The 13,386-nt window shown below is 42.5% G+C and overlaps 1 protein-coding gene across 8 annotated transcripts in view; it reads right to left on the bottom strand.

The window, feature by feature from the left end:
• Positions 1–837: 837 nt before the first annotated feature.
• fli1 (Fli-1 proto-oncogene, ETS transcription factor) overlaps positions 838–13,386 on the bottom strand; it is a 111,629-nt gene continuing 99,080 nt past the window's right edge. For 6 of the 8 annotated variants that reach the window (XM_072486811.1, XM_072486813.1, XM_072486810.1 and 3 more), the window contains 2 exons: positions 9,496–9,570; positions 838–2,808 (listed from right to left, as the gene is read on the bottom strand). In XM_072486811.1, the coding sequence (XP_072342912.1) occupies positions 2,279–2,808; positions 9,496–9,570 (605 nt within the window). In that variant the 3' untranslated portion in view covers positions 838–2,278. The remainder of the gene's footprint in view (positions 2,809–9,495; positions 9,571–13,386) is intronic. The other 2 variants (XM_072486814.1, XM_072486816.1) reach the window with 1 other exon arrangement.

Genomic DNA, 13,386 nt, shown 5'->3' with positions numbered 1-13,386 from the left:
CTTTGGGATTCTCGTTTCCCGCTGACAGCGCACCTCCAGCCTCGGGTTTCCCGGCATTGTGGGGTGGTTCAATGGGAAATCCATTGATAAACGGAGGGATTAGAGAATCTTGCTGCCAATGAACGGCACACCGTCGGAGAACACAGTAGCTGGGGGACTAGAGAAACCCGACCCTGGTCTCTTATGGCCATTGTTGAACAATGTGTCTTCAGCTGTGTAGAGTTCTAAATCTCTCTATTCCTCTCTTTCCACCTTTATGTTTCTTGGTAATACTTACCTATGTAATCAAGCTGTTGGCCAGCTGCCCTAATGTTTTCTTCTTTGGCTCATTATCAATTTTAAAAAATATGCTGAAGCTCCTGATAAGTGTCTTGGGACATTTATTACATTGAATGCCAAGTTATTGCTGTGATTCTAGCACCAAATTAGTTTTATAACAGCTCCAAATGCAGTCTGTGTTATTTTAACACATATTAATCTATTTGTGAAAAAAGCACAATAATGTCTTTATACGCATTGACTGTCTTTTCTAACACATAATTCATTCAATTTACCCCCATTTTGGTGCAAGATGGTAGCTCAGATATACAACTTGCAAATGAAAGTTTTGCACCCTTTGACTGACATAGGCAGTTCTGTCTATCTTTCAGCTTCAGCTTCAGCTGATTGTCCAATCAACATCAGTTTAGGTTATGGGAACAGTGTTTAAAAACGAGAAAAAAAAATGAGTTGAGAGAGGAGGAAAACAAGTAAAGGAAAATTAGCTGTCTTAATCTCTTCACACTTAACTGTTGGAAACTGGATTCTCTCTCAGAAGTTACATCAGTAACAAGCTGCTTATGTGAGAGGGATTTGTTAAGGCACTCCCTATTGCCACTGTTTATTGAACATTTTACATGGTGTAAAGAAACTGTTATACATGCCATTTTTTCAATAGTACACAGTTCTCTCTCATATAAAAATGCATGCATGTAATAACAGAACCACCTGTCTGAGGAAATAGTTCATGGCAGTTGGTTTTATGTCAGAAGTAGCCCTTGTATAAGTGTTTTGGTTTAATACTTAATATGCTGCAAGGGATTAATTGCTAAATTACACAATCATCATCAAGAACTATTTGCATATATAGGAGGCGATGTCCCATTTTCATGGGAAAATCGTGTTGGTGATTATTTTAAAATGCTACATAAAAAAGTCCAAAAAGCTCTAAGAACTAGGAAATAAATTGCATCCAGCTATTTGCATCTAATAGAAAATAGCTGTATCAGTGCTTCTGTCATTAGCAACACTTTATAGGAATAAAGTTTTCTCAACAATTACTATCCTATGTGTCCCTTTACTCAGTAAAAAGGCAGAGCCAAATGTACAGATAGAAGATCTACAAGCTACAAAATGACTATATTTTGTCAAAATGGACTTGATAGTAAAACTGCATCTGTGACCGAGGTCAACTCGTGTAATACTGTAACTTAAAGGAATTGTCATTTTCTGCATAATTTATACAGTAACTTGCTTTATACGAGGATGCGTGGTTGATCCAATATTGAATTCTTACAAACGCACAGCGTTCGCGTATCCTGTGTAATCAAATTATCTTTAGTGTTCCTAAGGACAAAACACTTTATAGCAATATTCTTCACTTGTTAGCATAGTTTTTCAGGTCAGAAGTCCCAACAGATGTGCCTCTTTCTTTCAGTTCATTTCACTGAGGAGGGGTCTCTGTTTAACAGAGGTCATTTCTGGGGAAAAAACATCATCAGTGAAATAAAAAGCTGGGAGAAAGTCCAGTTCCAGTAGTCCTGCAACTGGTCATCCTACTGCAAATAAGTTGGAAGATCCACAGTTACTTGTGTCTGTGGTTACGTTGTAGACTGGTTAGTATTCCAGTGTTGATAACTGATTAAAGGAACAACATCTGTGACTGGCCAATGTCAATAACTGACTAAAAGCCCTTAATTGGTGAAAATGTTCAAGATTTTCTCTTGATTCATGGAAGATCATTGATTGTTGATCAAAATGGTTATAAATCCATTGAAGCTCCAAAGTTTTACAACGGGTCAATGTTCACTTTGAGACAACAGATTAACAGTTGGAGACTTTAGAGGTGACAAAAGGTCCATGGCTAGCTAACGATTCAGGAATGAACAAAAATCCAGTTTGGTTACAGTTCTTGCATTCATCAATGTTCCAAGGCCATATGAAGTTCCAGATCCCTAGAATTCCAATGTTGGGTATAAATCTACCTAGGCTGGCAAGCAAGAAGGAATAAAGGTTAATGCTAGTAATAGCTGCCCAAATGAGAGGGAACATGCGTGTTAGGATGACGGGGCACATTTGGATTGGGATAAATGCCCGCTGCAGGAGTACTCCAATATGGTGAGGTTGCTCCAAAGAAGCTAGAGGACGTCACAGGCATAGAGGTAGGATGAGGGGATACAAAGTTCATCTTTTGTGGATGTGTATGGTAGGCGGACATGTAGGAAAGATCTGAGGGATACTTATACATCGAGGATTCTGTTGGATGTGGTTGGAGAGCCTGTGCAATGCCATGAAAGTCAAATTTGTATGCGTAACGTTTGCCATGAACCTTGGTCATGATGTTTTTGTCGTAATAATAGCGCAGAGCTCTGCTCAGCTTGTCGTAGTTCATGTTGGGTTTGCTTTTCCTTTCTCCCCAGCGCCGTGCCACTTCATCCGGGTCTGTCATTTTAAACTCGCCGTTGGTTCCTTCCCAGGTGATGCAGTTGGCATTGGAACTGTCAGACAGCAGCTCTAGAAGGAACTGCCAAAGTTGTATTTGTCCACTTCCTGAAAGAAAATTAGAGCTTTGTATAAGTTATTTGCAGGTCAGAAATGTTATGCAAATGCGAAGTTACATTTCATTCCCTCAAACCTATGGATGCAGAGAGAAATTAAAACCTCCCTGATGACTCAGTCAGTAACTTCACTGCTCAACGCACTCAATTGAGCCTCACAGACTAACTGCTATTTTACCACTGCTAATACCAAAGGAGTGCTGGGAGAAAGCTGCAGAGCTATATTCTGCTTCCAGTAACCTGTTATTCACAGATTTCTGTGATGTCACAACAGAACTAGTTCATACATATTAAAGACATTGATTCAACTGTTAATTAATGCTTGCATTAACCAAAAGGAACAAATACTGGTGTGACATGTGGGCTCAGCAATGGGATGGGCATTCCCATCACAGCAGGATAGCTTTCAGCAGAGAGCTGACTGATGCAGCAAGTGATGGTTTGAGAGCTGAATCACATTAGTGCTGATGTCAATGTCCAGTCAGCCACTGCCAATGATATCCTGAATCCTGTTGAATCTGAAAAGTAGGACATTGGTGCAATTTAACCAAAAGATTTGCAGGTGTCATTTTGGACGAACTTGGTAGAGTATTTCTCGTCAGCTTTTTGGATGAGATCCACACCTATATTCACCCACACAGTCATGTTTTGGCGCTTTTGGGGGTTCTCACCGGTCTAGCCCACACTTAGAACTGTGGCCCCGACACAACATGGCGCATGGCTAGAGGCCGGCGCCTAGGAAAGGAGGCCCCCAGCCAGAGAGGCCGGCACGCCGATCGGTGCGCCCCGATCGTGGGCCAGGCCACAGTGGAGGCTCCCGCCGGGGTCGGACCTCCCCCTCCCCCCCCCCAACAGGCACCCCCCCCACTCCCGACCCTTCCACCCCGAGTTCCCGCCGGCTGAGAGCAGGTGTGAACGGCGCCAGCGGGACTCGGGTTTTTTTACTCGGCCGTTCGGCCCATCCCAGGCTGAGAATCGGCGGGTGGGGCACTTGGAGCGGCCCCCGGCCGGCGCCGCACCGATGGCACCGGCGGCAATTACGCCGCTTCTCCACGTCCCAGTGTCGGGGCGGCGTGGCGATGGTCGCAGAGATACTCCGGCCCGGCACCGGGCTGAGAGAATCCCATCCCCTATATTTGATAATATTCTGTATATATCAACAACAATTTAATTTAATTTTGGCATCTGATGGCAAAATACACAGCAAAATCCGGTAATACTGTAACAAACTGAAAAATACCAAACTACTGTATCACATTGTGGAAAATTGAAGAATGCTAAAATATAGTACCACAGTATAATCAACTAAAACGTACTAAAATACTGTACTACATCATGGTAAGCTGCATCACACTAAATAATGAACTGCATTGTGATAAATTGAAATACACAAAATTAATGCACTGTATAAACTGCAGCAGAATTTCTAGAAAAATAAAATTCATTACATACTGTAATAAGATACACCACACTAAGAGATCACTTTGTGATGAACTGTTCAATTCTAAAACACAGTTCCACACTAAAATACTGTACCACACTGGAAAAAATTGAATAACAATAATACATTGTAGCATACTGGAAAACCTGAACCACAGTAAAATCCTAAGCCACGTGATAAACTGAGCACTATGATAAAATATGCTGCCACACTGTGATAAACACCATTTTAAAATAGTGTACACATTGTAATAAACAGCATCACACTAAAATAGCGCACCACACTGCAAGAAACTGAACTGCAATCAAATATTGCAGCGCATTAATAAACTGTATTACACTATGATAAACTGGACCACATTAAGACAGTGTACCTTAGTGTAATAAACCTCAAACTAAAATATTGTACCACGCTGTAAGAAACTGAATAAGTTGAAAGTACTGTACCATGCTGCAGTAAAATTAGGAACCTTAATACAGATAAGGCAGCTGATCCAAATTATATTCACCCGAGCATCCTCACAGTGATGCAACAGGTGCTGTACACACCCCCCACAACCCCCCTTGCCTTTATTTTTAATAACTTTTGAAAAATAAATTTAGAGTACCCAATTAATTTTTTCCAATTAAGGGGCAATTTAGGGTGGCCAATCCACCTACCCTGCTCATCTTTGGGTTGTGGGGCAAAACCCACACAAACACAGCGAGAATGTGCAAACTCCACACGGACAGTGACCCAGAGCCGAGATCGAACCTGGGACCTCAGCGCCATGAGACAGCAGTGCTAACCACTGCACCGCCATGCTGCCCTATTTTTAATAACTTGTCGGAGTCTGGGATGGTTCCCTTAGACTTGAAGGCGGGTAATGTCTCAATCTTCAAAAAAGGAGATGATGGATCCGGCTAACTGTAGGCCCATTAGTTTGATGTCACGAATAGGGGAGATGCTTGAGGGAATCACTAGGGATGCAAATTATGACTATTTCGAGAGAGAAGAACATATTATTGATGCCAATATGACATCAATAAATGGAGGTTCTGACTATCAACATCCTAGGGGGTTACTATTGATCAGAAACTGAACTGGGCTAGCCATATAAATACTGTGGATACAAGAGCATGTCAGAGACTGGATATTTTGCTCCAGACTCCCCAAAGCCTGTCCACCATCTACAGGGCACAAGTCAGGAGTGTAATGGAATTGTCTCCATTTGCCTGGATCAGTGCAGCTCAAAAAGCTTGACACCATCCAGGACAAAGTATACGCTTGAATGGCACACCATCATCCACAGTAAGCATTCATTCCCTCCACTACTAATGCACAGTGGTAGCAGTGTGTACAATCTACGAGATACATTGCAGGAACTCACAAATGCTCTTTCGACAGCATCTTCAAAACCTGCAACCTCTACACCAGGAAGGATCAGGGCATATAGTGTGTACTGCATGTTAATATGGTTCAGTTATTTTTACAGTTCAATACAATATTTTATTTTAATTCAGTTTATTTTTGTGTGATGCAGTATTTCAATGTGGTTGTCTTTATTGCATTAAGCTTGTATATGATAGTGTATTTCAGTTCATTTGTATGCAATACTGTATTTTATTATTTAGTTGATTAAAGTCTGTGCAATATTTCATTGTGGGTAAATTGATTATACCATGGTACTTCATTTTAATGTGATTTAATTTTATTGCTTTGTGGTTGAGTATTTTGCTGTAGTTTGTGTGTGGTTCAATTTGCTGCAGCATGATACACTGTTCAGTTTATTTTACACACCATCCTGACTTGGAACTATATCACCGTTCCTTCACTGTCGTGAGTCAAAATCTTGGAATTCCCTCCCAAACAACATTGTGGATATACTTACACTGCAGAGAATGCAATGATTCAAGAAGGCAGCTCACCACCATCTTCTCAAGGGAAATGAGAGACGGGCAATAAATGCTGCCCCAGCCAAAGACGGCAACATCCCGTGAAAGAATGTTTTAAAAATTAAGATCTGTTTCAGCTCAATAGGGTTCAGGGGGAATAATGGGCTCACAAACACAAGTCATATAAGACGAGGGGCGAAATTCTCCGGTTTCTGGCGCCCAAAATGGCGCAAATCAGTCGGGCATCGCGCCGCCCCAAAGGTACGGAATCCTCCGCATCTTTGGGGGCCGAGCCCCAACCTTAAGGGGCTAGGCCCACGCCGGACGAATTTCCGCCCTGCCAGCTGCCGGAAAAGGCCTTTGGTGCCCCGCCAGCTGGCGCGGAAATGACATCTCCGGGCAGCGCATGCGCGGGAGCGTCAGCGGCCGCTGACGGCATTCCCGCGTATGCGTAGTGGAGGGAGTCTCTTCTGCCTCCGCCATGGTGGAGACCGTGGTGAAGGTGGAAGGGAAAGAGTGCCCCCACGGCACAGGCCCGCCCACAGATCGGTGGGCCCCGATCGCGGGCCAGGCCACCGTGGGGGCACCCCCCCGGGGCCAGATCGTCCCGCGCCCCCCCCCCCCCCAGGACCCCGGAGCCCGCCGGCGCTGCCTTGTCCCACCGGTAAGGTAGGTGGTTTAATCTACGCCGGCGGGACAGGCATTTTAGCGGCAGGACTTCGGCCCATCCGGGCCGGAGAATCGCCGGGGGGGGGGGGGGGCCGCCAACCGGCGCAGCGCGATTCCCGCCCCCGCCGAATATCCGGTGGTGGAGAATTTGGCAACCGGCGGGGCGGGATTCACGCCAGTCCCCGGCGATTCTCCGACACGGCGGGGGGTCGGAGAATCTCGCCCTAGATCTTGGTTAGATAGTTCTATTTCCAGGGAATAGTGGAGCTATAACATTGTCAGCCAGCTCAGCCAATCAACACCAATTCACTACATTTCTTCAAGAAAGGACTGTGCCTCTTTCTGGCTAAGGCAGAGATTACATCTTACAAAATGTTGGGTATGGCATAACATTAATCAGAGCCAGCGTTATCTCCCAGACTTGGTTCCATCGACTAAAGGGGTCAGCAAAGAATTTTAAAATCATTTTCCCTAAATGGCATGGTTTTAATCTAGTTTCCCCCATGCTTCTGGATGAGAGAGGGTGGTTAAAAACTTTAACACAAATGATCAAATTAAGTGACACAATATGGAAGGATCAGAGAGTTTACCCTGCCCATCATTGGACATTTGTTTCTCTATATGTATTTGCCCAAGATTAAAATACAGTATCCCATCCTAATAAAATGAGACACTCCATGTAAGACACAGAGTCACAATAAAATACTATGTTGCACTGTAATAAAGTGCCACACAATAAATTACTGGACCACAATGTAATAAACTGCACCACGCTGAAATATTGCATCACACTGTAATAAACTGAGCCACAATAAAATACTGAACCACATTGTAATAAACTAAAGAGAAAACTGTACAATGTGTTCATAAACTCAAAAACACAAGACTGTCTCATGCTGAAATAAATTGAACAGTGTATCATGCTGCAATAAACTGAACCACACAAAAACTACATAATAAAATACTGCTTTACTGTTATAAATTGAATGACAACAAAATATTCAAACACGAAGCAATAAAATTAAATCACATTAAAATAGAGTACCACGCTATAATCAATTTACCCACAATGAAATATTGCAACAGACTTTAATCAACTAAATAATAAAGTACATTATTGCATACAAATGAACTGAAATACACCATCATACACAAGCTCAATGCAATAAAGGCAACCACGTTAAAATACTGCATCACACTAAAATAAACTGAATTAAAATAAAATACTGTATTAAACTGTAAAAGAATTGACCACACTAACATACTGTATCACACTATATGAAACTGAATCACAGTGAGATACTTTGCCGCACTGTAATAAACTGAACCACAGTGAGATATTGTGCCACACTGTAATAAACTGAACCACATTGAGATACTGTACTAAACTGAACCACTGTGAGATACTGTACTACACTGCAATAAACCAAATAGCACTAAGATACTGTACCACACTGTAATAAACTGAACTGCAGCGAGATACTGGAACATACTATAATAAACTGAACCACACTAAGATACTGTACTACACTGTAATAAACTAAACTGCAGCAAGATACTGTACCAAACTGTAATAAACTGAACCGCAGTGAGATACTGAACTACACTGTAATAAACTGAACTGCGGTGAGATAGTGTACCACATTGTAATAATCTGAACTGCAATGGCATTGTATCACATTGTAATAAACTGAAGCAGTGAGATACTGTAACATACTGTAATAAACTGAACCAAACTCTGATACTGTACAGCACTTTATTAAACTGAACCACAATGAGGTACTGTAACACACTGTAATAAACTGAACCACGGTATGATGTACCGCACAATGATAAACTGAAACAAATGAAGATACTGTACCACATTGGAATAAACAAAACCACAGTGAAATCACAATGTTATAAATTGAGTCACACTAACATATTGTACTACATTGTAATAAACTGAACCATACTAAGATACTGTATCACACTGTAATAAACTAACTACACTAATGTAGCGTACCATACCAAAATATTTGAGCCACACTAGGATAACGTGCTACACTGTAATGATCTGCACCACAGTGAAATACTGTACCACAGTGATATACTGCACACTGAAAAAAACTGAACCACATTGTAATGAATGAAACCACAGTGAAATACTGTACCACACTGTAATAAACCGAACCACACTATGATACCATACCACACTGTAATGAACTGGCCGGAACTGAGGTACTGTACGACTGCAACAAAATGACCTCACTAATATGCTGTACCACATTGCATTATACTTATCCACACTAAGATACTGTAGCAAATGTAATCACCAGAACGACAGCGAAATACTGTGCCACATAAGATATTGTACTAAACTGAAACAAACTAACATACTGCACCACAATGTAATGAACTCAACAGCGCTAAGACAATATACCACAGTGAAATAAACTGAACTGCCATGAAATACTGTACCACACTGTAATAAACTGGAGAGAACTAAGCTACTGTGATGAAGTGAATCACACTAAGATACTACACCACACTATAACAAACTGAAATACACTAAGATGTTGTACTGCACTGTAATAAACTGGACAACACTAAGATACTGTGCCACATGTATCTTACTTGTACGACACAGTAGTAAACTGAACAGTAAGGTGCTGTATTGGCCTGGAATAAACCGAACCACAGTGAAATACTTTACCACACAGTAATGAATTGAACCAGGTAAAGATATCAAAGAGAAAATGCTGGAAAATTTCAGCATGTCTGGCAGCATCTGTAGGGAGAGAAAAGAGCTAATGTTTCGAGTCCAGATGACCCTTTGTCAAAGCTGACACAAATATTTTTACACAAAGATACTGTACCCACTGTAATAAATTGAACCACACAAAGATACTGTTCCACACAATAATAAACGGAACCATACTAAGATACTATACCATACTGTAATAAACTAAACCACATTAAGATATTGTACCAAACAGTAATAAACTGAGTATTACTAAGACAATTTACCACACTGTAAAAAACTGCACAACATTAAGATACTGCACCATTGGGTGGCATGGTGGCACAATGGTTAGCACTGCTGCCTATGGCGCTGAGGACCCGTGTTTGAATCCCGGCCTTGGGTCGCTGTCCGTGTAGAGTTTGCACATTCACCCCGTGTCTGCGTGGGTTTCACACACCCCCAACCCAAAGTTGTGCAGGGTAGGTCAATTGGCCATGCTAAATTATCCCTCAATTGGGAAAAAAATAATTGGGTACTATGAATTTATTTAAAAAAAGATACTGCACCATTGTGTAATAAAGTGAACCACATTAAGATACTGCAATAAAGTGAACCACGTTAAGACACTTCACCATATTGTAATAAAGTGAACCACGTTAAGGTACTGCACCATACTGTAGCTGAACCACATTGAGACGCTGCACCATATTGTAATAAAGTGAACCACATTAAGATACTGCACCACACTGTAAAGGTGAACCACACTAAGATACTGTACAATACTGTAATAAACTGAACAACCTTAAGGTATTGTAGCACATTGAAATAAACTGAAACATACTGTACCATATTATAATAAACTAACCCACATTAAGATGGGTGCATTGTGGCACAGTGGTTAAATTGTTGCCTTACAGCACCAGGGACCTGGGTTCAATTCTGGCCTTGGGTCACTGTGTGGCGTTTGCACGTTCTCCCCTTGTCTGCCTAGTTATCCTTCAGGTGCTCCGGTTTCCTCCCACAGTCCAAAGATGTGCAGATTAAGGTGATTGCCCATGCTAAATTGCTTGTTAGTGTGCGGAGATGTGCAAATTAGGTGGGGTTATGGAGATAGTGTGGGGGTCTGGACCCTTTCATAGGGTAGGGTATCCTTTCGGAGCATTGGTGCAGATTCAATGGGTCGAATGGCCTCCTTCTGCACTGTAGGGATTCTATTCTATGAACAAGATACTGTAACCACACGTTAATAAATGGAACCACACTAAGATATTGTGCCATACTGTGAATAACTGAACCACACTAAGGTACTGCAGCACACTTCAGTCAACTGAAACATATTATGATACTGGACCACACTGTAATAAACTGAAGAACACTAAGATCCTGCACCATTCAGTAATAAAATGAACCACATTAAAATACTCTACCACACTGTAATCAACTGAAACACATACTGCATCACACTGTAATAAGCTGAAGAACACAAAGATACGGAACCACACTGAAATAAACAGAACCACAATGATATATTGTGCCCAACCATTGCCCCTGGCAACTGGGCACTGCTCGGTGATCAGGGTACCGCCAGGGTGCCTGAGGGGGCCAGGCCCATGAAGGGGATGCATAAAGTGGTGTATGAAAGGTGAGGACGTAAATAAGATGTAGGAAGTGTGAAGGGTGGAGGGTATAAAGGGTTGGGGGTATGAAGGGTGGGGGGTACAAAAGGTGGGGGTGAAGGGGGGAATGAAGTGGGTGCATGGAAGGGGTGGTTTGAAAGGGGGGTGGGCCCTCAGAAACCTCATAACGGGGTATGTTCACTTGTGAGGGATGACAAAACCTAATGCAGCCGAGGATGGATGGAGGTGGGGCCAGGTCCTCATGCCTGGGTGGTGTGAGTTGGGGGACGTAACTTGGACATTTAGTGATGGGGGGGGGGGTGGGTGTTGCCCCTCTTGGGGGGTTGCCCATGTCTGCAGAGGGTCACGATGCCCATGGGTGGGGGCCCCTCAAATTAATATTGAGATCTGGGCATCCTTTATAAAGGGCGACCCAATGTCGGAGGAGCCAGCCTTGCCTGCGTCCCATTCCAGAAAAAATTCTAAGTGTGTGATATTTGAGAGGCGGTCATGAGACACATCAAGTCCATACTCCCAGAATGACCTGATCCACTGCAATTCACATACTTCCACAACCGGTCCACAACAGACACCATCTCCCTGGCCTTACACTCATCCTTGGAGCATCTCGACAATAAGGCCTCCTGTATCAGACTCCGATTCATTGACTACAGCTCCGCCTTCAACGCCATAATCCCAGCCAAGCTCATATCCAAACTCCTAAACCGAGGATTTGGCTCCTCACTCTGCAACTGGATCCTCGACTTCCTGACCCATAGATCACAATCAGTAAGGTTAAACAACACCTCCTCCATGATAGTCCTCAATACTGGGACCCCGCAAGGCTGCGTAGTTAGCTCCCTACTATACGCCCTGTGCACACACAACTGTGGCAAAATTTAGCTCCAACCCCATCTGCAGGTTTACTGATAATACAACCATAGTGGGTCAGATCTCGACCAACGGTGAGAACAGGGGGAAAATAGAGAACCTCGTGGCATGGTGTAATGACAACAATCTCTCCCTCCATGGCAGCAAAATTAAAGTGCTGCTCATTGATTTCAGGAAGCTAAGTATCGTACACACCCCTGTCTGCATCAATGGTGCCAAGGTGGAGATGGTCGACGGCTTCAAATTCCGAAGTGTGCACATCACCAACAATCTGTCCTGGTCCATCCACATTGATGCTACGACTAAGAAAGCACAACAGCGCCTTTACTTCCTCAGGAAACTAAGGAAGTTTGTCTCTTACCAATTTTTGCAGATGCACTATAGAAAGCATCCTATCTGGCTGCATCACAGCCTGGTATGGCAACTGCTCGGTCCAAGACAGTAAGAAACAACAGTGAATTGTGAACACAACCCATTCCACCAGGCGAAACCGTCTCCCATCCATTGACCCTGTCTACAACTCCCGCTGCCGTGGGAAAGCAGGCAGCATAATCAAAGACCCCTACCACCCGAGTTAATCTCTCTTCCAACTCTTCCATCAGGCAGGAGATACAAAAGTTTGAGAACATGCACAAACAGGTTCAAAAGGTTCTTCCTCACTGGACTCCTGAATGACCTTCTTATGGACGGGACTGATCTCTCCACACATCTTCTCTACTGAGTAAGTACGTCTTGTAAATTTCCCTTTCCCCGTAATAGAATTGTATTACATATTGTAATAAACTGAACAGCACTAAGATACTGTACCACACTGCAATAAACTGAACAGCAATGATACTGTACCACACTGTACAGCACTAAGATACTGTACGACACTGTAAGAAACTGAACAGCACTAAGATACTGTACGCACTGTAATAAATGGTACAACACTAAGATACCACACCACACTGTAATAAACTGAAGAGCAATAAGGTACTGTACCACACTGTATTGAACAACACTAAGATATTGTACCACATTGTAATAAACTGAACCGGTGCAATGCTGTAACACAATGTAATAAACTGAACCACACGAGGATATTGTACCATGCTATAATAAACTGAACAATACTAAGAAACTGTACCGCACTGTAATAAACTGAAACCCACTAACATACTGTACCACATTCTAATAAACTGAACTACACTAAGATATTGTGCCACACAATAAACTAAACCAAAGTGAAATATTGTAATATCCTGTAATAAAATAAACCGCACTAAAATACTGTACCACCCTGTAATGAATTGAACCACATTACATTGCTGTACCACACTGTAATCAAATAAGTAAAATAAGTAACACTGAG

This window comes from Scyliorhinus torazame, chromosome 21, assembly GCF_047496885.1.
Source record: "Scyliorhinus torazame isolate Kashiwa2021f chromosome 21, sScyTor2.1, whole genome shotgun sequence".
In the NCBI taxonomy this organism is placed as follows: Eukaryota; Metazoa; Chordata; class Chondrichthyes; order Carcharhiniformes; family Scyliorhinidae; genus Scyliorhinus; species Scyliorhinus torazame.
Note: the sequence above shows the minus strand (reverse complement) of the source record. Positions and strands in the feature narration are given on the sequence as shown.